At 37.4% G+C, this 25,562-nt stretch overlaps 1 protein-coding gene across 5 annotated transcripts in view; it reads left to right on the forward strand.

The window, feature by feature from the left end:
* Positions 1 to 25,562, forward strand: part of CPNE8 (copine 8) — a 308,616-nt gene that overhangs the window by 42,204 nt on the left and 240,850 nt on the right. For all 5 annotated transcript variants that reach the window (XR_008373258.1, XM_053555697.1, XM_053555699.1 and 2 more), the window contains exon 4: positions 18,344 to 18,447. Coding sequence is in view for 4 of the 5 variants with exons in the window: in XM_053555697.1 (XP_053411672.1) it covers positions 18,344 to 18,447 (104 nt within the window). In the remaining variant the exon portion in view is untranslated. The remainder of the gene's footprint in view (positions 1 to 18,343; positions 18,448 to 25,562) is intronic.

Below are 25,562 nucleotides of genomic sequence, written 5' to 3' on the forward strand. Positions count from 1 at the left end.
TTATTTTGGAGCGTTATAGAAATAGAATCACATAGTATATATTTATTTGTGTCAAGTTCTTTCAGTGAGATCTATTTATGCCTGCTGTGGCAGTAGTTTGTACATATTTGTTACTGTGTGGTTTGCTATTTTATGAGTATACCCCAATATTTATTTTACTCTAGATAGACTTTTGGGTTATTCTAAATTGTTGAATATTGTTATTATATGTCTAGAACATTCTTGTACTTTTTTTTGGATCTTCTATTTACATATTCCTATTATCTACATATGTAGGAGTAAAATTCTGAGCCAGAGTCTGTGCGTATTTTCATCTTCCATAGATACTGCCAAATGATTTTCTAGAATATTCCATCTGCTGCTGCCATTGTTGTACATTCTTGCCAATGCTTTGTAATGCCAGTTTTAAAACTATTTCCATTTTGGCTATTGTGTAAAGATATCTTATTTGGATTTTAACTTCCTAATGATTGATGTGGCTGAGCGCCCTTTGGTAGGCTTAATGACTATTTGGTTATCCAGATGTTTTGCCTATTTTCTCATTAATTTTTAAGAGTTATTTATATATTGAAGACAGGAATTCTTTGCTTACATATCTTGCAAATACCTCTCATTTAGTGTATCTTGTTATTCTATGGATGGTTATTTTGATGAAGGGACATCTTAAGTTTAATTTAACCCAGTGTAACAATCTGATCCTTTATGTTCATGATAGATCCTTTATGATTTGTTCTTGGGTTTTGTTTAAGAAATCTTTCTTACCTTAAGGCCGTGATGTCATCCAGTGTCATCTTCTAAAAGTTTTGCTGTTCTACCTTCCATATTTAGATCTTTAATTCCTTAGGGCTTATTTTTGTCTGTGGTTTGAGATAAAATTCACTTTGATGCCGTGTGGTGTCTAATGGACTCAAGAACATTTATTTGGGATCTCTTTCCTCCGCTGCATCATTATATCACCTTTTCTATAAATGAGATAACTGTAGGAGGTGGAACAATTAAGTTTGCAAACTCATCCTAGAAAAAGTGCTTTGGGGGATGGGCGAGGTGTTGGCATCAGTGTGTAGCTTCACAAAGGGAGGACCTTGAGGTGACCACAGTGATAGTCAGCACTGAGGTGTGTAGTGAACTTTCTATGATGAGTTTGTGAACTTAATTGTCCAACCTCGTATATATGAGGATATTGTCGAGGATTCTGCTGTGTTATACCACACTTAAGTGGTGGGCTTTGTAATTTTGTTGTTGCTGTTTTTGCTTTTTTGGGGGGGGGGATTTTCTAGGTCAGAGGTTAGCAAACTTTTTCTGTAAAAGGCCAAATATAAATAGGAGCCAGGATAAAGATTTTATGCAGGGGGACCCAGGGGTCTTTGTAGTCATTGTAGGATGAAAGCCGCTGTAGACATTGCATATATGTATAATTATGGCTGTACTCTAAGGAAACTTAATTTATAAAACCCAGCGGCAGGTCAGATTTGGCCCATAGACAATAGTTTTCTGAACCCTGTTCTAGGAGAGTCTGAGCTTTGAACAGCTCCACAGAAATTTTAGAATGTTTGTCAGTGTCTACAGGCTCACACATGTGCATACACCCCTGTACTGTGAAATCTGAGATTGCTGTGAAATTATAGATCGCTATGAGAGCATGAAAACGTATAAAATCGTGTACCTTATAATCCACAGGTATGGATACTCTTCCGCTCATTTAGGTTTTCTTTCATTTTTCTCAGTAATATTTTATAATTTTCCAGGTAGAGATCTTCAGTATCTTTAATTGGATTTGGATTTACCCCAAGTTATTTTTTTTTTGATGTTAATGCAAGTCATTTATTTTAATTTTAATTGTGGTATATAAAAGACCATTTATTTTTTGAGTAGTAACTCTATAGTGACCTTACTCAATTGCTTACTTAGGATAGTTTGCAGGTTTTTAAAATTTTTCTTCTAAACTAAGAGTTTTATCCTTCTTTTCCAATCACAATACTATTGTCCTGACAAGGACCTCTTGTGGAGTGGTGAGTGAAAATGGTGCTTGTCTTATTTCTGATTCCAGGGGTGAGAATACTTAACGTCTATCCCTTTAGCTAATTTTACATGTGCAATACAGTGTTGTTAACATTAGACAGCAGGCTGTAAAGTGGATCTGTAGGACTTACTCATCTTGTGTAACTGAAACATTGTACTCTTTGACTGATACCTCTCAGTTTTCCCCTCTCCGCAGGCCCGGGGACCACTATTCTACTCTCTGGTTCTTTGAGTTTGGGTCTCCAGGTGAGCAGAACTGCTCTCAGTCCACACCTGAGAGGGTTCAGACAGAAATCCAGAACCATTTGAGGAGGTACTGTGGGGTAAACATTGGCAAGCTTGCTATAGGGTGTCACATTTGGCAGGACCCCAGCTGCGCAGAGCTCTTCTAAGACCCCAGCTGGGAGGGTCTGTAACTGACCATCAGGATTATTTTAGAATCTGCTAAACTGTGGGTCCAGTTTTGACAAGCCTCATTCAATGTAAAAGCAGTGTAAAACTTCCAGCAGATCCCTATGTGGGCACCATTGCTCCCAGATCACATGTGAGAGGGGCTGGAGCTGAGATTCAGGGCCCTTGCAGATCTGCTGTGGGATAGAGATAGGAAAATTTGTCTGGAATTACTCCAAGAAGTTCTCTGTATAGGCGGGTGAATCCTGGGGCTGCAGCAAAGAGGTTACTCTTAGGTTCTGCTGCAGGATGGAAGCTGGAAAGCATGTCCCATTAGCACATATGGGTGCATTTCCTGTGCCATTGGGTTTGCCCCCAGGCTGCACATGAAATGAGCTGCAGTGAGTCACGCTCCAATGACCCTTCCGGATATGTTTTGGGATGGAAGCTTGCCAGACTATCAAGTTGGCACAGATGGGTGATTCTCCCTTCAGGTTCTAGTGTGAGCAAGTAGTATTAAGCTGGGATCATAGCTTGGTGTGGAGGGTCTGCAGACAAGTTATGTGATAATTGTCAGGTCCACTGCTGAGATCAGTGTTGCCATAATGTGCATGATTCCTCCAAGACCCCTTGGCAGACGGTTTTGGTAGCAGGTTCAAGGCCAAACTTGGTATGCGTCTGAAGCTGGGATACCAACCAGTGGGTCTGCCACCTGGGTGTGGGTGTGCACTCTCAAAATAATTCTCCGGTACTGGGGTTTCGGTACTGGGGTTTCATAATCTTTTACTTGAATGTCAGTATTACCACAAAGAGACTTATGTCCATGAAAAAGAAAAAATTCCTGTTGCTGTTGAGGGATATGAGTAGGTGGCCATCTAATCTGACTTCTTGCTCATGTCACGCTCCTGATTTTTGGTATTTATATACAACAATTACTTTCTCTCTTTTTTTAACGTGGAACTTCTATACGTATTTTTTGGGGTTTTTTTGGTTATCATAAGGTGACATAAAATACCTTATAATTTAATCTGATAACTTCAGTTACCTACAAAACTACATTTTTAAATACTTTCTTCCATCCTTTATGTTGTTATATCATAATTTTATTCATTTTATTGTATATCCTTTAATATAATTTTAGTTATAGTTATTAATACTTTTATACTTTGACTTTTATACTGTAATTAAAAAGTGATTTATCTACCAGTATTCAAATAATAGTTGCCTGTATTTGCCTTTATATTTACCTTTACTAATGAGCTTTACACTTTCTTATGTTATCAGGTTACTATTTAGCATCATTTTTTGTTTCCACTTACAGAAGAAATCCCTTTAGCATTTCTTGCTAAAAAAGGCAAGACGAGTGTTGATGAATTATCTCAGCTTTTGCTTGGCAGGGAAAGCTTCTTCATTTTTGAAATATACTTTTGTTGGGAGGCGCCTGTGGCTCAGTCCATAGGGCGCCAGCCCCATATACCGAGGGTGGCGGGTTCAAACCCGGCCCCGGCCAAACTGCAACCAAAAAAAAAAATAGCCGGGCGTTGTGGCGGGCGCCTGTAGTCCCAGCTACTCGGGAGGCTGAGGCAAGAGAATCGCTTAAGCCCAGGAGTTGGAGGTTGCTGTGAGCTGTGTGAGGCCACGGCACTCTACCGAGGGCCATAAAGTGAGACTCTGTCTCTACAAAAAAAAAAAAGAAATATACTTTTGTTGGGCATAGCATGTTTGGTTGACTCTTTTTTCTTCTCTCAGTACTTTGAGCGTATCACCCCACTCATTTCTGACTGGAGAGCTTTCTGCTGTGGTGTCACTTAGGGTCCAGTGGTGGATCCCTTCTATGAGAGGCATTTTTCTCTTGCCTCTTTTAACATTTTCTTATTCTTTTTGATTTTTCCTCCTTTGATTGGAAAATCTGTATCACTGATTTTTTTTTCTTCTGACTGATCTAGTCTATTATTGAACCACTTTTGTGAATTTTTTGGATTCAGTTACTATATTCTTTAGCTCCAGAATTTCCATTTGGTTTCCTTTCATATTCCCTGTCTCTTTTTGGATATTCTCATTTTTTCATACATTAATTTTTTCTGAACTCTGAGAACCTTTATTACAGATACTGAATTCTAGTTCTTCTTCTCCACCTTCTCCTCCTTCCTCCTCCTCCTCTTTTTCCTTCTTTTTTCTTCCTCCTCTTCCTCATCTTCATTCAGATACCTGAATGATACCTGAATGAAGAACCTATCATTTCTTTAGGTTTGAATTCTAGAAATTTACTTTATTCATCTAATTGAACCATATTTGCCTGTTCCTTCACTGACCTTGTAACTTTATGTTGGCAACTGCGTATTTGAAAAAACTCTCACCTCTGCCAGCCTCTCAACTGGCTTTATATGGGGAAAGATCGTCAATGATCATTCTATCTGGAGATCCTTGGGTTCTCTAAAACCCTTTCTTTGGATATATCTTCTTCTGACTCCAGTGTTTAAATCTCCAGTTAAAGGAATTTACTGTTGTGTGTGTCTGTGTGTGTGTGTGTTTTAGGCTGTCAATATTTTCCTTCTTCGATGTGCGTCTGCCACAATTCACCCAGTTCTCTTGTATTCTCAGCAGACCCCTTCCTTGGCCCCTAGGATATTCTGGATCTCATTAGCACTCCTACTTGGGCATACTAAAACTCCCCCCCAAAGCTACATTGGACAACTACTTAATTTTTTTCTTCCCCCAAAGGAGAGGACATTGCAGTGTATCAGCCTCTGCCTCCTGTACCATGAGTTACAGCTGCAAGCCACCAGATCGCTCCTTTTTCTCTCAGTGGCCCCCAGGCATCGAGAATGTGCCAGATTCTGTTAGTACTCTGAGACGGACAAAGTAGAAAACACTTTTTTTTGCGGGGGTAGAATCCAAGAAACCAGAATGTTGGGTGCATGCATCATCTTCTTTCCTCTTTATGGAAAAACTGGGAATTGGGGGTTTTCTCCCATTTTTTCCAGCCGATGTCGAGGGAGGTGTATTAATGAATGAGTGAATGTGTATTAATCCAAATTATTATTGCTTTTTTTCCTTTTCTCAGTGGCCCCAAACTTTATGCCCTCTCCTGTTAGCATTGTGATTCAGGCAAGGCAGAAGCCAGTTCCTCAGGCATTCCCTTCAAAAAGCTAGAATGTTGGACGTATGATCCAGTATTCTTTTTTTCTGCCCAGAGAAAAGCTGGGCTTTTTCCTTGATTGTACCATGCTGTGCCACGGGCAGGGATTAGAGTGAGTAAGTGTGTGAGTGCCAGAGGTTTTCCTGCCAGCTTCAGTGTGGCTGCTTTTTCATTTGCCTGGAATGCAGGAGGCTTTTGACACATAGGACATTTGCCTGTGCATTGTTGTTGGGTTGGTATTTCTGAAGGGGAAGGACAGCCTAGGCCTTCCTATTCTGGCATCCTGTAGTTGTCACCAATCTGGGGATGTATTTTGGTGTGCTTTCATTGCTGTGAGGATATTATTCTATTCTCTCTTTTTTGATGATCACTGTGTGTCACATTTGACCGTTAATCCTTTAGTTTTCCTGAAATTTAAAGGAGTCTGGGTTTAAACAGCTTTTCTAACTTCTCAAAGCTCTTGCTATTCAGTCATGAAGTATTCAGACATATGGCTAATTATCACTGAGATATCCTGGCTTTGTTTCTTTTTCTCTCTCTCCGTTTTATTCTGATCGTCCTCTTTTCTTCATCACTATTTGTTCCAAACAGCAATTGGGTTTAGAGTGACTAATATCCTTTACCCTCAGAATAGGGCCTCTCAACTTTTGGCCACCTGTGCATCTCTCAAACAGTATCAAACAATTAATTTTTGTATTTCTCAGCAGGAATAGTGGTCTGCTACGTGCTGCTCCATTAGAACTAGAAGTCCTCATAGCTGGTGATGATTGCTGAATATTGTATAGGAACCAATAAGAGATAAATTAAAGCTTTGAATGTTTTTTTTTTTTTTTTGAAATCAGTTCTTGTTCTGTCACCTGGGCCAGAGCAAGGTGGCGTGGTCATAACTCATGCCAACCTCAGACTCCTAGACTCAAACCGTTCTCTCATCTCAGCATAGCTTAGACTATGCATGCATACAACCATGCGTGGCTAGTTTTCTTTATAGTTTTTATAGAGATATGGTCTCACTCTATTGCCCACGCTGGTCTTGAACTCCTGGCCTCAAGCAGGCCTCCCACTTTGTCTTCCCAAATTGCTGGGATTTTCAGCATGAGCTGTTATGCCCTGAATGATTTTTTTTTTTTTTTCTCCAGAGGAGGGTTATTTTTACTTCTGGAGAGATTAGAAGGTTAGAAAAAGTTCACCTTTATTCTGTTAAATATTCTGAAAAACTCTAGGCTGACTTTGATTCATCCTGAGGATTCTTCTTCTGATTCATCCTTACTCCTAATTGTAGCCTTTTAGGATCCCAACCTAAACATTTATAGGCTTATTTAAAAGAAAATTTTGTCTTTCTTTTCTAAATTTTCTAATCTTCTAAAAGAAAATTCCCTCTTTCTTTTCTAAATTTTTCTATATTGAAAAATGGAAGAAATAAGGAGTGGATATGAGATACCTTCTTTGTGTGTTTTTTCAATTCCTTTGTCTTCACTTTTATGGGATTGCTGAAATCTCTGCCTAATTTGGACTCTTTTTTGTTTGTTTGTTTGTTTTCAAAATAATGCACCACAAGGCTCCTATTCTGGCTTCTCTTTCCTCCAGTTTTTTAGTTCCATGCATTGTAACATTTTTTTAGCTCGTTGGTGCTTCAAAAAAAATTAACATTTTGTACAACTCCCCTGGTTGTTCTCAGAGGAAGAGTTGGTTTGAAACAACCTAATTTGCCTTTGGCAGAAGCAAAAGTTTGTTATGATCATTTTTACACTAAAATATTAGCAATTCTTAGGCTTAGTTTTACGGTGTTTCTACTATCTTGTACAATTATCAACACAAAATTAAATAAGTAAAACTTATAAAAATAAGCATTGGGAATTAAAAAATATCAGTGGTGAAATGGTGCCTACAGGTTATACTTTATATAATACTTTCAAGAAAAGAGAAAATGTCTTGAAGAATCTTTAAAATGCAGTAATGAATTTATTAAAATTTTAAGATATTAAAGGGAGTACATGTGTTTTTATTATGTACATCTCTTGTATAATGCTTGAATCAGGGCTTTTGTTGTGTCTGTCACCAGAATAATGTTCTTTAATAAATTTACCTACTAAAGTTTTTATCCCACATTCACCTTCTGCCCTGAAATTTAATAATTCTAAAATAGTAGGAATTACTGCTTTGGAGAATTTTTTTTTTTTGAGACAGTGTCTCACTCTTTCCCAGGTTAGAGTGTCAATGGCATCAGCCTCACAGAGATGACGCCACTGTATTCTAACTTGGGCAAAGAGTGAGACTCTGTCTAAAAAAAATCCTTAAAATTACAGAGACATCATCAAGGTATTAAATGTTAAATGTTTTAACTAAAGTGTTAAAATGCTATTATCTAATTTTAAAAGCTGGTGCATTAGTCCTTTCTGTATTTTATGTGTGGAAATTATGGAGACATCATCAAAATATCCATTTGTTGATGGTCAATAATGATTTAGGTACCTTCCTAAAAGCAGAAGATCCTAAAAATTGAATGATAGTTCTTTATGTGAAATACTCTATCTTAACCAAGAGTATTAGAAGAAAGTCATTTCTCTTTGTGTGTGTGTGTATACATGTATATCTCTACATTGATATTTATAACTCCTATCTCATTGAGCTATAAGAATGTAAGATCTAGATAAAGTCATCAGATTTCCTATTTGTCTTGTTATAAAGTGAATGTCAGATCCTTGGTTTGAGGAAGACTAAAACCTTGGCAATAAGTGATGTAACAGAAATACACCTTTTTCACTTAAAGGAAGACAGCCATGGATTCTCTGATGAGTCAAGTGTTTTACTTCCAAGATAAATTGTATGAGAAGTAAATCTTTTTTTTGTGTGTGTGTGTGTATGTGTGCATGCATACGTGTTTGGTATCTTTTATGATGTTGGCTATCTATAGTCCTCATATTGAACCTTTTGGTTGAATTTACCTTAACATTATGTCTTAATATTCTGTCTGCCCTACACAGTTAATTTACTGTCCTTATCTAATCTCTAGAAACTATTCTCTATATATCGTTATCATTGTTATTAAGACTTAATTATAATATAATAATTGATTTAAAGATGGGTTCTACTAGGTGGCGCCTGTGGCTCAGTGGGTAGGACGCCAGCCCCATATACCGAGGGTGGTGGGTTCAAACCTGGCCCCGACCAAACTGCAACACAAAAATAGCTGGGTGTTGTGGCGGGTGCCTGTGGTCCCAGCTACTCGGTAGGCTGAGGCAAGACAATCAGTCGCCTAAGTCCAGGAGTAGGTTGCTATGAGTTGTGTGATGCCACTGCACTCTACTGAGGGTGATAAAGTGAGACTCTGTCTCTATAAAAAAAAAAAAAAATAAAGATAGGTTCTACTTAAGGGGACCTTTTCCTTACTTTCACTTCATTTGACAAGTAAGTGTGAGACTGTGTGGTTGTGCTGGGCCTTCATCATATATTATAACTTTCTGAACATTTTTTTCAAAACAGAGTTCATCTGCTTGGTGCCATAAATAGATGAAGTTACTGAATGTTCTTTCCAGCACTGCTTCTCTGAAGCAGTTTAACAATTAGTTGAATTAGAAATCAGGAGTATTTCTGTTCTATCATTTTCTGCAAGATTTGTTCTCAAATTGGAAAAGTAGCTATTTATGCAATTAGCTTAAGCATAAAACAAAGGAAAACTTTCAAAGACTTGATTGGGAAATTTTTTTAATTTGGAGTTTTATAAAGAATAGTGTTTTATGTTCTGATTAATTTAGGTGTATATACTTTTTTTCATAGAAGTGAAAACTTCCACACTTGGTTAATAAAAGAACAGTTTCATAATTAACATTAATACTGTATCATTATGTGAAACTGCTCACCCATCACTTTACTATATGTTTATAATACAAAATATTATTATCAGGTTTGTAGGTACTTTTGATAATAAAATATTGTTGACACCCAGAAGGAGACTTTCAGGGTACAAATTTTAATTCTTCCAAATGTAGCTATTTCTGGGTCTATACCATCAACAATTATAAATTGTCTTTCCTCGAAATTTTAAAGCCCTCTGATATGAATAGAATAATATGTGATTGCACATTTTCCTAAGAATTAGAAATTATTCAATAGTATAAGACATTTTTGTAAGTAGTATAAGATAAATTTTATTTGAAGTCAAAAAGATTAATCATTTGGTTGATAGCTAATATATTCTAGCCTCTGGGAAAAAAACCCAACATATTTCCCTTGAGCTGAAATAGTCATAATGTATCTGTTGATTTCTTATTATTGTCAGTTTTCACTTTTCATAATAGAATGAATTCAAAACGGGAATACTGCCTATAAGTTTTTTTTTCTTATTTTAAAATAGTATTCATTGTAAGAAATTTAGGAAAACTAAAAAATGCATAATAAGGTAAAAATAATTAGATGATAATTACTGTATTCTGGTATACTTTCCTATATTTTAAATCTGTATATATGTACATATGTATACACATATTTTAACCAAAAATTTTATTATAATATACATTACCCTTTTTTCCTGGACAATATATTACAGATATCCTTTACTTAACCATTAGTTCACTTTTATATAAGTGTAAATCAAACATATATCTATGTCATATGCTTTCATGGAGCTTAATGTATAGTAGGGAAAACATAAAATAAACAAATGTATAATCTCAAAGTATAAGTTTTATGAATAGGGAAAAAATTATTCTCATGTGAGGGAGAATAATTGTGGAGGGGGGAGGACTAAGCTTAGATTGAATGTTTACAGATAACTGCTTACATTTAAGCAGAGAATGAAAGGATGAGAAACAGCCATACAAGAGTAGGGAATAAGAGAATTCTAGAAAGAAGAAATAGCAAGTGTAAAGGTCATAGGTGGGCAAGCATTTGGTGTATAAAGGGATTTACAATAAGATGAGGAAACTGGAACAAAGCAAAGGAGGTGATACCATCTATAATGAGGTTAGAGAGGAAGACAGGAGCCAGGTCCTGTAGATCAAAGAAGAGATTTTATTCTATGTCCTATGGGGAGCCATTAAAAGTTTTTAGGCTAGTAAAATGATGTGACCAAGTTTCCATTCTTCAAAAGATTACTCTAGGGAGAAGGAAAAAAAGATGGTGGACTAGAAGTAGCCTCTCAATAGATTCTCCCAGGAAAAGTGAGGAGAAATGCAGGCAGTGGCCACTATTTGACCTGCTACCCTCAGAAACAGCACCGTGAAGGCACAGAGAGATAGTGCTGGACACCAGGGAGAGCAGTGTTACAAAAAGAAAGGAAAGAAGGAAGATAACAAAGGCAACAGGTGATTGGGAGATTTGTACAACAGAAGCAGAGACACTGAAGGTGCGATCTGAGCTGCTAGGTGGCCAGCATTATCCCCCACAACCCCTTGCCCAGTTGATCTGGAGACTGACCTGAATTCTGTACAGAGCTACTTCACCAGACAGAGAACAAAGAGGAAGGGATGGTAGATTTTCAGTTAAGATTTTCCTGTTTTTCTACCAATATTTCCTTGGTCTGCTATGCTTCTCACAGTTAGCCAATGATTTTGATACACAGTTTAATGAACTTTTGCAATGTTTTCATCAGTTCTGCTTGTTCCTGGCCACCCTGACCTCTCTTCATCAGTGATGATTTCTCTCCCCTCAGAAAAATACTTTATCTATTTGTACATTACCATTTCCTTCAAGGCATTGTCCTCATAGACTTGGAATAACATGTCCCTGATTTCACTTCCACTCTTGCCACCTTTAACAAGAAATTTATGAATGTTTGTTCATTGCTGTAATTCAAACTCTGACATTCTTGTAATGGCACATAAAAACACTGAACAACAATAAAGAACTCCACTCAGCAAGACACCACCACATGTTGACACAAACACAGCTGTTAAGATGCTGATATACCAAAATTATGGAATCTTCCTGAATTGTTTGTACTGTGCTGCCAACATAAGCTCATGGTGTCAAGATTGCCAAGTTAATTGCCAGACTTGTATTTAACCTGGCCATAATTGCCAGACTTGTAATTAACCTGGCCAAAGTCAAAATGAAAGAAAATTATCCAAGCAGCTAAGCATGAACAACCTTTGACCTACAAGGTTAAACCCATTAGGTTAACAGTGGCTTTCTTAATGGAAACCCTACAAGGCAGATGGAAGTGGGGCTCTACCTTTAGTCTTTTTAAGAAAAACAATTGCTGGCCCCTAGGACTCTGTACCCTGCACAACTAAATTTCATATTTGATAGAGAAATCAAAATTTTCCTGAAAAGCAAACTTTGTAGAAATCTGTCACAATTAGACCTGCCCTGGAGGAAGTACTCAGACCCTTACTATATATAGATGATCACAGTAAACTCCCACCAATGTAAGACTGCCCAGAAACTAAAGATCAAAGCCTAGATACCACAATAGCCCAAGCAATAACATTAAGTGAAGAGTCACCACAGAACAAACAGAAATCCACCCCTTTTATCAGTTCTCTAAGTAAATGGGAATGGCTTGAACTCCTTACTGAAGAGATGTAGCCTGGTTGATTGGATACAAAAAATACAGTATCTCTTGTCTTCAGTATATGCATATAACACCAAGGACATATCTAGATTCAGATTGAAGAGTTGGAAAACAATATTCCATGCAAATGGAAACCAAAAGAAAGCAGGAGTTGCAATCCTCATTGAGGATGCCAGCAAAGATAGACATTATTGGTCAAGAGAAAAATTCAACAAGAAGATACATCTATCCTAACTATCTATGCACCCAACTTAGGTGCTTCACATTAAAAATGCAAATTCTACTCTATCTAAACAAAATGATAAAAACTAACACTGTAATAGATGGAGACTGGAACACAAAACTGGATAGATCCTCTAAACAGAAATCAAGCAAAGAAACATTGGACTTAAATAAGAGTCCACAACAAATGTGCTTAACAGACAACTGTAGAACATTCTATCCAATACTACTGAATACACATTCTTTTTATCAGCTCATGGATCATTCTCCAAGTTGATCGTATTATAGGTCATAAGACAAGGCTCAACAAATTTAAAGAAATAGAAATTATGCCACTTATCTTTATAGAACACAGTAGGACAAAATTAGAAATCAATTCCATCAACAACACTCATCTCCACACAGTGTCATGGAAACTAAACATCTTTTTGCTGAATGATTGTTGGGTCAAGGAGAAGATAAAAATGGAAATTAACAGATTCTTTGAACAAAATAACAGTGGGGCCACAAGCTGTCAAAACTTGTGGGATACTGCAAAAGCAGTCCTGAGAAGGAAACTTACAATCTTAAGTCCTTGCATCAGCAATTAGAAAGATCACAAATCAACAGTCTAATAAATCATCTCAAGGAGACTGGGAAAGGAAGAACAAATCATTCGCAAACCCAGCAGAGGAAAAAGAGTGCCCAAGATCAGATCAGAATTAAACAGAATAAAGAACAAAAGTATGACACACCAGGTTAATGAAACAAAAAGTTGGTTCTTTGAAAACATAAACAAGATGGTAAACCTTTAGCCAGCTTAACCAGAAACAAAAAAGAAAGGTCTTGAATAAGCTCAATCACTAAGCAAAAAGGGGAAATAACAATATATACTACATAAATACAAAATACTATCACTGAATACTATAAATATCTCTATGCCCAGAATTTGAAAATGTACATGAAGTGAACAAATTCCTGAAATCATGCTCCCTCCCTAGATTCAACTGAGAAGAAACAGAACTTGAACCAACCAATATCAAGCATTGAAATTGAAGCACAATAAAAAATCTTCCAACAAAACATAGTTCCACACCAGATGGTTTTGCACCAGAATTCTACCACACCTTTAAGAAGAGCTTACACTTAAAATTTCCATAACATTGTAAAGGAAAAAGCCCTCCCTAATTCTTTCTACAAAGCAAAGACAAGAAAGGACATAACAGAAAAAGAATACTACAGACCAACATCTTTAATGAATATAGACCCCAAAATACTCAATAAAATCTAAGCAACCAGAATTCACATCAAAAAATAATTCATCACAAACAGGCTTCATCCCAGGGCTGCAAGACTGGTTCAACATATGCAAATTTGTAATTGTAATCTATCACCTAAACAGAAGTAGAAAGAAAGACCATATTATCCTCTTAATATAAGCAAAAAAAGCATTTGACAAAATTCAGCAAAATTTTTTGACAGGACCACTGAAGAAAATTGGCATGGGTGTGACATTCCTTAAATTGAAAGAAGCCATTTGTAACAAATCTATAGCCAACATAATATTGAGTGGAGAAAAATTGAAAGCATTTCCACTGAGAACTGAAACCAGACAAGGATGTCACTCTCTGTGCTACTGTTCAACATAGTGGTAGAAATCCTAGCCAGAGCAGTCAAACATGAGAAAGATATCAAGGGTATCCAACTGGGGACAGAAGAAGTCAAATCGTCACTCTTTGCTGAGGATATGATCTTAAAACTGGAAAATCTCAAGGACTAGCCAAGAGACTTCTGGAATTGATAAATGAATATAGCAACATCTCAGAATATCAAATCAATGTACACAAACAGTAGCTTTCAAATATGCCAACAACAGTCAAGCTGAGAATGAAATCAAAGATATAACACCCTTCACAGTAGCATTAAAGATAATGAAATACCTTGGAGCATACCTAACAAAGAATGTAAAGGATCCTTACAGCAAGAACTAAAAAACACTAAGAAAAGAAATTGTGAGGATGTTAACAGATGGAAAAACATATGCTTGAGGATTGGCAAGAATCAACATTGTTAAAATGTCTATATTACCCAAAGAGAATTATGGATTCAGTACAAGCCCCATTAAAATACAAACATCATATTTTACAGATTTTGAAAAAATTGTTCTATGTTTCATGTGGAATCAGAACAGACCCTGAATAACCAATGCAATCATACAAAATAAGAACAAACCAGGAGGCATCCCCTTACCAGACTTTAGGTTATACAACAAGGCTATAGTGATCAAAACAGCATAGTATTAGCATAAAAGTAGAGACATGACTTTTGGAACACAAATGGAAATCTAGAGATGAAACCATCTTCATATTGCCATCTGGTCTTTGACAAAGCAAACAAAAGCATATACGGGGGGGAAAGGAAACCCTATTAATAAATGGTGCTGGGAGAACTGGTTAGCTATATGTAAAAGACTAAAATAAGACCTGCACTTCTTACCACTCATGAAAATTAACTCACAGTATATAAAAGATATAATTCTACAGAATAATACTATAAATACCTTAGAAGAAAGTGAGGGAAAACGCTTAAAAATATTGGCCTAGGGAAATAATTTATGAAGAAGATCCTAATGGCAATCATAACAACAACAAAAATAAATAAATCAGATCTGGTCAAGTTAAATGTTGCTGCACAGCCATGGACACAATCAACAGAGTAAGCAGACAACTTACAGAATGGGAGAAGATATTTGCATGCATCCAATAAAGGACTGATAACCAGACTCTGCAAATAACTCAAGCAAATCAACAATAAAAGATCAAACAACCCCATTAAAAACTGGACAGGAGACATGAGCACAAACTTTCCTTATGAAGATAGACTAATGGCCAACAAACGCATGAAAAAGTGCCCATTGTCTCTAATCATCAGGGAAATGCAAATCAAAAACACATTGAGATACCACCTTTCATGGTGTCCAACTTTTTTTCCTGCTACACTTTAAAGGAAGAAGAATTTTCTTGGGCCACGCCTTAAATACATAAACAATAACAACAGCTGATGAGCAAAAACAAAAGGTCCATGCATACTTTTTGTGATATCCAGCATTACAAATAAGCTGAGTGATTCTATGTTGATAAGCAACTGAGAGATGAGGAGGATAGAAAGAATAGCATAGGCTGAACTGGGGACAACTAGGAATTGAGAGTGGGAGAAAAGAATTAGAGAATAGCTGCTGTGTTAACACATTGTTGATTGGCAATTTTATGCACAAACTATGTTACCTGATAACTCGTGAATGGTCAGCAATGCGTTCAATGATCTACATCTTCATACGATTGCATTGGCAACACCTGAGTTTTAAGGGGACCCCTTCAAACCATAGCAGAAACAGATGAAATAACCTAATCAAAGACTGGTTATAGGGCGGCACCTGTGGTTCAAAGAGGTAGGGTGCTGGCCCCAGATGCCGGAGGTGGCAAGTTCAAACCCAGCCCAGGCCAGAGACTGCAAAAAAAAAAAAAAAAAAGACTAGCTATAGAAACATAAAGAGTGCTCAGGACCGTGCTCTGACAGTGAGAGTACCGAATCCCTGGGAGTCTGAGAAGAGCTGCTGAAACACAGGGGAGTGGATATTAAAGAATTAGGAAAGACTGCTGCAGGAAGGAAGCAGTGCATAGCTGTGTCAAACACTGCTGAGAGTTCCAGTGAGATGAGGGCCGAAAGGTGAGCTTAGCAATGTGAAGGTCACTGGTGATATTACCAAAAGCAATTTCAGGGCTGTGTGTTAGGAGACATACTGTGATAGATATAGTCATAATTTATAGATGATCAGCTAAAACCAGACATTTAATGACTACAGATTAATCTTCACGAGAGATAGCAGAATATCTGCACATACTCAGTCACCCCTGTGCTGAAAAGCCAGTGTTTCCTAAGACACAGGCTTGTGGGTGTTTTACTGTCCTCTAGGCCCTGGGGAGTTGCTGGCTTGCAATGGGGCTTACCCTGGGGAATTTCACTTTATTTTCTACATTTTCTAAATTTTCCTCTGGATCTGGGTTTGTGTTAAAATGTAAATATTTGGGAATATGGGAACTTGGCTGAGCTGCTGCTTGAGTGTGTTTTGCGTTTGCTACTTTGATGTTGTCTGCTATGGTTAAGAAACCATTTTGCCTCCCAGCAGTGGGAAGGCTGGGAAGGCCCCGGCCCCTTCTGGTTTACACTTAAACTTCTTGACCTCCGCACTGCACTTCAGCCATGCACGGAAACTACCAGCCCCTGGTTATTTGGGTATATTCTTTTATTCTCATTGCCTTATAATTAGAAGATTAAAATGTATGAGGCTTTTCTCCTCCTACTTCTCCAGGACCTGACATGTTTTCTGCTTATGTAGAGGAGAGTCCTAGAAAGAATGCAGATTTTGTAGCCAAAGTGACGTAGGTTGGGGGACCCTTTGCCTCAATTTTCTCATCTCTAAAACGAAACTAGTAAGACCCAGCAGTATTAAATATTAAAAATTATGTATGAAAAGCACTCAGAACAAAGTAAGTACTCAATAAATGGTGATTGTAATTATTTTTTGTTCAAATAAATGCTCAGAATTTTTAAAATCTTCAGTTACCTGGGTTATGGTTTGATTGTATGATATCGGTCCATGACATAAAGTATTGTTCAATGGCATAAGCCTCTGAAAATTAGTTCTTTTAATTTATTTCTTTACTTTTATTTTTTTTTTATGATTTGTTGGTGGTAGTCCTAGTAAATCCTTTGTCATCAATAATTCCTGCCATGGTTTTATCAGCAAAATTTATAAAGCTTACGACTTTCACATTTTAATGGATTAGCACAGTTCTCTTGTTCTATTAAAAAGATAATATTTCCTTGAACTTTAATAAAAGTTGGTTCTCTGATAAGACAGCACACCTGATTGCCTAGTGTTGTTGTGAACTAAGGTTAAAATCCCCTCATTAGAATTCCATGGCAATTGGAAGGGAAAAGTGTAAGCCAAGGACAAAAAAGAGATGTAAAGTTTGTCTTTGGGCTCTATCTTTGGGAGCAGGGCCTACGGCCTCTTTTCACCTTGAAAGGAGGGAGGACTAGAAGTGAAATTTTCTTTCCTGGTTTCCATTTGCCTTCATATGAATAAACTATTTCTTTCTAAGCTAAAGTCTGACACTTAGCTTAAAAACATGTCAAAATGGGGCGGCACCTGTGGCTCAGTCGGTAGGGCGCCAGACCCATATACCGAGGGTGGCGGGTTCAATCCCGGCCCCGGCCGAACTGCAACAAAAAAATAGCCGGGTGTTATGGCGGGCGCCTGTAGTCCCAGCTACTCAGGAGGCTGAGGCAAGAGAATCGCTTAAGCCCAGGAGTTAGAGGTTGCTGTGAGCTGTGTGATGCCATGGCACTCTACCGAGGGCCATAAAGTGAGACTCTGTCTCCACAAAAAAAAAAAAAAATGTCAAAATGGTAGCTCCCATTGTTGCTATCAAGACACTGTAAGAACTAAAATAAGATAAAACAAAACAACTGATACTTATGACCTAAGTATGTAGTAGATTGTAGGAAATTTATCCCCAAACATGGATAAGTCTGTATTTGCAGAAGACTGTTTTCTGTAAAAATTAGGGAAGAGGGTTATGTGTATTTTGACCCTGGTAATTTTTAAGAGTACGTATTGCCCAGCCTACTTATATATTATTGTAATTAATAAATCTACATTTAAGGTAGAAATGTCTTCTTTTGATTAGAAGGAGATTTGGCTTTCAAGCAGGGAGAAGAGGGGAGGAAGTATTGGAGGTTATTATATAAATTTTGAGGAGAAGCTGATTTTTAAATGAACTTAGGGATCATATTTTGATTTTAAATGAACTCGGGGCTCATATTTTGATTTTCCTGAGTGAATAAGAGGGATGATTTGATCTCTAAAAACTTTTATGTAAGCCTTTATTGGATAAAAATCATTTGGATATTCATTGCATATGTTTTTAATAACCATGTCAAGGACTATATTTATAATAAGTAACCATAAAAGGCTGGAATTTAATCCTTCCCTCTCACCATTTTTTTTCTCTCGACAGTTTGGAAGAACTGAAGTAATTGATAATACTTTAAATCCTGATTTTGTAAGAAAATTTATTCTGGACTACTTTTTTGAAGAAAGAGAGAATCTTCGCTTTGACTTGTAAGTTTTATTAAAACTTCCATTTTTAAAAATCCATTTTTAAAGGTAATTTTAGTAACCTAAAGTGGGGTCCTATGGTTACACTGCATCTAGATTATATTGCCAGGGAACAGATTAACAGCACAGTCCCTAATGCTGATTTGCATTTTATAAGTTTAAATAAATGAGAGTAAGAAAGTAAGCAGTTTAACCATGCAGGGTAGAATATATGAACTTTGTTTCCAAATGTGCTATGTCAGTGGGTTTGTTACAGCTTCTGTCATAATCCAGAGTGATCTCATCCACTCCCATGACTGATATCTCTCACATCTTTTACATTCCTCTCAGCAGCTTTCTGCTTAACTTTGACTTCCTTTTGTCCCTTGACGGCCTTGTACTTATAAGGGCCAGAAAGGTAGAGTCAGCATTTCTAATATTTTTTTGTTCTTGTTACTTTGATACTGAATCAAGCATGTTAAGTGCCTATCCACAGAGAGCCTGGGGTCAGTTTGTTTATGGGATATTCTCAATTACAGAGTTTTTGTTCCATAGAGTGAACTCTGGGGAGTGCTGAAGTATCTGGGTAGGGTTAAAAGAAAATCTGTGTGTTGGGGGCGGGGGTGGAGAGGACAGAAAAGATGCTAAATTTCAAAATAATTCAGGGAGTTTTTAAGCATCGCAAGCATTTAAAACATGTCTTACTTTAAATAGCTGAAAACAATTAATTGTGTTCCATGCATTCACAATTTACAAATACTTTTTTGATAACAAAAGCCATCAGTATTGTATTTGAAAAAGTCATGATTTGTTTCAGAATGTAAAAGAAGAAAAGGGACCACACTTTACTGTTGGTAGCGTTTCTTACTTTCTTTCAAAATATATGCAGTAAAATAACTTGAAATGCTTCTGTTTTAAAAAGGTATTATGCCAGACCATTTCCTTCACAATTACTAAGTATATTTATCAAACAAAATTTATGTTCATATTTGATAGTTTTGTTTTTTATTTGCAACCTCAAACTCCTGAACTCAAGTCATCCTCCTGCCTCAGCCTCCTGAGTAGCTGGGACTCAAGGCATGTGCCACTGTGCCTGGCTAATTTTAATTTTTCTTTTTTTTTTTTTTTCTTGGTAGAGATGGGGTTTCACTCTTGCTCAGGCTGGCACATTGGTTTTTATTTCTTAGAAAACCTTTTCCAAATTAAAAAAAAATGATGCTTCTCGGAAGAACTGAAATGGCGTGTGATGACCTCTTGACTGTGCTTATCAGAGTATAGTGTTGTCATTCAAAAACAGGCATAAATCATGCAGAATGCAGTTTAATTCTCCTATTGTTCCAGGCCTTTATCGCAATTGTTTTTAAGAATTTTCTTTCTTGGCCAAGCGTAGTGGCTCATGCCTGTAATCCCAGCACCCTGCGAGGCCGAGGCAGGTAGATTGCCTGAGCTCAGGAGTTCTCAACCAGCCTGAGTTAGAAGAGTGAGACCCCGTCTCTATGAAACATAGAAAAAAATAGTTAGGGGTGGTGGTGGGTGCCTTTAGTCTCAGGTACTCAGGAGACTGAGGCAGAAAGGTTTCCTGAGCCCAGGAGTCTGAAGTTGCTGTGAACTAGGCACAGGATTCTAGCTCTGGCAACAGAGGAAGACTGTCTCAATAAATAAATAAATAAAGAATTTTCTTTCTCTCAAATCAGCGTGGAAGTCCTTAATCTTTTCCCTTTAGTTTCACACTGAACTTTATCCTTAAACACGCCACTGTTTCGTGACTATTTGTTCTCTCTGCTTACCTTTTTTCTCTCTCTTTCTCATTCGTCTGCATTGTTTTCATTCCTTTAAAACTAGTAAGTATGATTATAAACTTTTTATGTTATAGACATTTAAAAAAGTGTCTGATATTCATTCATTCATGATCTGATACTTGTCAGTTAGCTGTCCCAGGAACATTGATTCAGTATATATGCGGTGAGGCCTTTTTATATATATATACATACACACATGCTTATGGGAATTGCAGTAAGTGTGTTTTCCTGTACTTTTTATTTTGCAGATCTCTTTCCAGGTCACTGAGTATACATATAGCACATTCATTTTAAAGGTTACATAGTTTCCATTGTTGGAAACAACTGCAATTTTTTAAACCAAACATTTACTGACAGACATTTTGGCTCTTTCCATTTTTCCTATTACATGTAATCCCGCAGTGAGTAATCTTTGTATGGAAATGTTTTTTAATATGTGCATCTATAATTTTTGAGTATTTTTAGAGGACAAATTACTCTGTCAAATGTTACAATAATAGGATAGGCACAAGATTAACCACTGTCTAGTTCTAAATCTATGAAATCAACTTGGTGTGAAAGTTGATTGTACAAATTTGGGTCATTCTTGTCATACTCAACTACATCAGAGTCAAGGGCTGGGGAGAAATTTGCACATGGGGCACATCACACCTGCTCCAGGAATTGAATTATCTACAAGGCCAGCTGCTGAAACCACCTGCTGTAACCCTGAGACCCGTCACAACTTGCCATGACTCTGAAACTAGTTTTACACGCCATCAGTCACTAGTCAGAGCTTTTCCCCAGCTCTCAAAAGCTTCTCTAGTGCCGGTGAGCCTTCTTTCAAAACAATACAAGTTCTAACAGAATTTCCAACTTTCTTCTTGTTCTTCAGACATAGCAAAGACCACCCTGCTCTGGGGGTATGCTCTGAATTGCACTTCTGTGATTCCCAAATAAAACATTTAGTCCAGAGATTTGGCTCTATTATTATTTTTTGACTTCTAATTGGATACCCTATAAAGTTTGTTATTTCCCTACATTCCCTGTGTGATCTTTAGATCCAAATCCTACTCATCATTCATTATTTGATACTTGTAAGTTAGCTGTCCCAGAAACATTTATCTCAGTGTTAACAAGAAAACAGAAAGTTACAGAAATTCCTGTAGGTAAACTGACCTATTTTAACTTCTTTAACTTCCTAAAAATTATAGCAATTTTTATAGAAATAAGTGTCCTGTTTGAAATGTAAAAACATATTGCAAAATTGAATTGAATAAGTCTCATTTTATCTTTTGGATATCTTTTTCTCAAATTTCGTTAATCTGAGAAACTTGATTTTAATAATAGCTCAGTTGTATATAAACTCTGAAAAATTCAAATGATTAGGGATCTAAAGTGTTACTTGCAAACGATTATCAAGAAGATAATTAAGAACAGCAGGTACATCCTTGTAGTTCATGTTAACTTTTCTGTCATTTAAATAATTACTTTGATTCCCCATTTATTAAAATACTCACATTAACCTTTGATAAAAAACCTTTTTTATTATGATTTTTCTAGCATATCTAGCTAAGGGAGTATAGAAATAGTGTAATAGTTCCCTAGTTATGTGTGTGGGGGGGTGTATGTGTGTGTTATTCCTGTGGTTGGTCTTTAAAATTTGTCTTAGGAATGTGCTATTCCTAGTAAAAGCAATATGTGTTCATTGTAGAAAATTTGGAAAATAAAGACAAAGATAATATAGGCACTAAAAATCACCTGCAGTACCAACTCGGATCACCCAGAGAACTACTGCAAATACTCTACAATTGTCAATGTCAACTTTAAGTAAAAATATAGAGATTATCCTTCAAATAAAGGGTTTATTTGGGAGTACTGTACAAGAATTAGAATTGCAATTCCAGATGCACATACACAGAATGGAGTAGCTTCTGGTATGTCTGAAGAGCAAAGGGAAAGCCTGGGCTTTTGTGGTGAAAAGAGAAAAGTTATGTAGATTGTTGTGAAGGAACGCATCCGTGCTGGCAGTGTCTCGCGGAGTTGGAGAGCAGGTCCCTGTGATTTGTATTGGGCTTGTGAAACAGGTCCTGGAATAGGCATCTGTGCCCCCTGAACGTGTTGCCTTGACCCCCCTGCCCAACTCTTATTTTAGTTGGGTATGACCAAAATGCTCCATTTTGTTCAGTGAATTCTGACTACAGTAACGTAGTCCCGCAACAGTGATGGAAGATGCGCTAGTGTAAACTAGCAAACAGCTAGATGGAAATACTTTCCAGAATTGTTTTCAATTTAACGTCCATTGCTTTTGTAACTAAAAAAATAGACACAATAAGCTTTGGGCTCCTTTAACAACGTCAGGGTCTGATTTCATGCCTTTTCAGTCACTTTGTTTCTCAGAACCATCTCATATGATTGATTGTTAGGTACTCTTTGTTTTAACACTTGGATCTCAAAGTTAATACAGATCTCTTCACATCCTCTCACCTCGGCTAGAGCTATAGCCCAGCTCCTTCCAGGAGGGCAGGGAGGTGGAGGAGCAGGCAGGCAGAGGGTGTTGGGGGTGCATAGGTGTGGGTCTCTTACCTTCTGGTAAATGCAGACTTTGTGAGGGCACCAGCATCAGGACACACAGTTTATTTATTTATTTATTTACTTATTTACTTATTCTTTGAGGCAGTCTCACTCTGTCATCCTGGGTAGAGTTACTGAGGCCTCATAATTCTCAGCAACCTCAAACGTTTGGGCTCAAGTGATCCTCCTGCCTCAGCCACTGTTGGGGCTACAGGTGCCCACCACCCTGCCTAGCTAGTTTTTCTATTTGTAGTACAGTTAGAGTCTTACTGTTGCTCAGGCTGGTCTAGACCTCCTGAGCTCAGGCGATCCACCTGCCTCGGCCTCCCAGAGTGCTAGGATTACAGGTGTGAGCCTCTGCACCTGGTCTAAAGGACACATTTAAGCATCCTGCTTGTCTTGTCCCTAAGAGGGTCTAAAAATGATGGCTCTATGTTCCCCAGTTCTCAGAGAGCTCTTCCTGAAGCTTCCATGTGTGATTCTCTCCCACTGGCAGCCCTGAGGCAGAGCTGCACCCAGGCTCTGAGGCCGACTGGTGAACCAGATGCCGTGCTCCCCTTCTTTCAGGCCTATCAGATTTTGGAGCTACACTTTGCTTGGCTTCAGGGCATGGAAGGCACCTGCCCCACCCCCAACAGGGAGGGAGAATAGTCCTCACCTTATGAAAACTGTGCTTATCACCAGGCGTGGGCTGGTTTTCTGAGCTATGTGGGGAAAGCTTCTCACCTGGATAAGAGTGACAGATCAGTGGCTCTGAGAATGAGGAGGAAATTTAGCATCTTTCATTTTATGCTTTGGGCCTTAATTGTGATTCTGGAAATACAAGAAAACTTCCAGTCAGCATCTGTTACTCTCTGATAGAAAACATAATCTGTTAAAGTGTGTCCACGTCAGTTCCTGCCAATTCATTGGTCCAGTAATAAGGTTTTAAGAACAGGTAAGAACAGGATGAAGTTGTTTATGAAATTAGCCCTTAATAAATATAGAACAATGGGATGACCCACGTGGGAGAAACGATTGAGCCCGCTTTGCTATATATTGTCTCTTCTTTAAGGAGAATGTGACTCTCATCAACAGACACAGGGACACAGATATGTTGAAACCACTTAGGATATGATGTTTATGTTCTGACCTGTGAGAGTGAGGACCAGAGTAGCCTTGATATTTTCACAAAAGTTGGAAGGAAAAATTCCATTAAATGAAAAGGCTAATTTCTAACATATTATTTGAAGTCTACAGAGGTATGATGCAAATTATTCATTTCCCACATAATAATACTTAAAAAGCTTGGTTAAATACAGTAAATGAGGATTATACTTAAAGATGCTTAAGCTTTTTGTGGCATAGACCTAACTTTTTCGCCTTTTTTTTTTTTCATTTTTAACTGAATTGAATTTACCATGTCTTCCCCCCTAATCCAGACTCAACCCTCTATTGAAGATAATTTCCAGGGTTGACTCTTAAGAGCATTGAATCCTAACCAATTAGACTACCAGGAAGGACGCTAGGGTTGATTCTTGAATGGAAATCAGAACAGCTCTGTTTCACCTATGATAATGTTATGGTGTCTAATTTCAATCTTATCTTTAAAAAAATCATCTTGAATAAGAAAAAATTTCTTAGATAATGTTTCAGGTTGTACTGCTATAAAGAACTGCCTGAGGCTGGGTCATGTATATAAAGAAAAGAGCTTTATTTGGCTCATGATTCTGCAGACTGGGCAAGAAGCCTGGTGCCAAGGTCTAATTCTGGTGAGGTCTTTAGGGAGTTTCCAGTCAAGATGAAAGGTGAAGGGGAAATTGGCCTGTCACGTGGGGAGAAGGACCAAAGAGAGGGAGGAGATGGTTCCAGGCCCCTTTAAATATCTAGCTCTCACATAAACTAATAAAGCAAGTTTAATAGCTCTCACATAAACTAATAAAGCTCTCACTCATTATTGTGTGGAGGGCTCCAAGCCATTCATAAGGGAACCACCATCATGACCCAAATACCTCCCTCCAGGCCCCACATTCAACACTCAGCATCAAATTTCAACTTGAGATTTGAAGCTGCCAGACACCCAAACCATATCATATAAGAAATACCTGTATTATATTTTTTATACTAGCATCCATAGGTTGACTGTGGATCTTGTCAATTTGCTACTTTAAAATTCTAAGCTATAGCTGTTGAAAGTGCTCCAAATGCCCTGATGTGAAGGAGAGTGATTTTTAATTCTTTGGAGGCAGGTATTTGCATCATGCAGTTTTGAAGCCAGGTTGTAGTAAACGTTCTTTGCTAGGGACTGAGGTGCACTTCTGCCCAGCATCAGTATGCTCACGAACTTTTATGGATTGAGATGCTTTCTTTCTTTGTGATAACATTCTTGTGTGAGAGAGAAGATTTTAATTAACCTGTAAAAAAAAAAAAAAAGGCAGTTAATTTTTGCTAGGAAGCTATGCATGAGGAATGTGAAATGAATCTGATTTGGGAGAAAGAGTAGAGCTAGTACAAATATTTCCCTATTCGAGAATTTGGCAAATGGAGGTTATTTTGACTGTCAGCTATCTCTCTATTTCTAAAAACACTTTGAAACAAGGGATAAACTGATAATGAAGGTTGTTATCCAGAATCTCTCCAAGAAATGAGAGTTTATTTCCATTACCAGCTGGTCAAAAATAGAACATATACATTGCTATTTTCTTAAAATATACAGTTTCCCTAAGTCCTGTGATTAGGGAAAAATAGTGTGTCATTTATTTCAGCCAATTTTCAAAGTTTTCAATAGCACTTAAGATATTAAGAAGT

This window comes from Nycticebus coucang, chromosome 12 (genome assembly GCF_027406575.1).
Source record: "Nycticebus coucang isolate mNycCou1 chromosome 12, mNycCou1.pri, whole genome shotgun sequence".
In the NCBI taxonomy this organism is placed as follows: domain Eukaryota; kingdom Metazoa; phylum Chordata; class Mammalia; order Primates; family Lorisidae; genus Nycticebus; species Nycticebus coucang.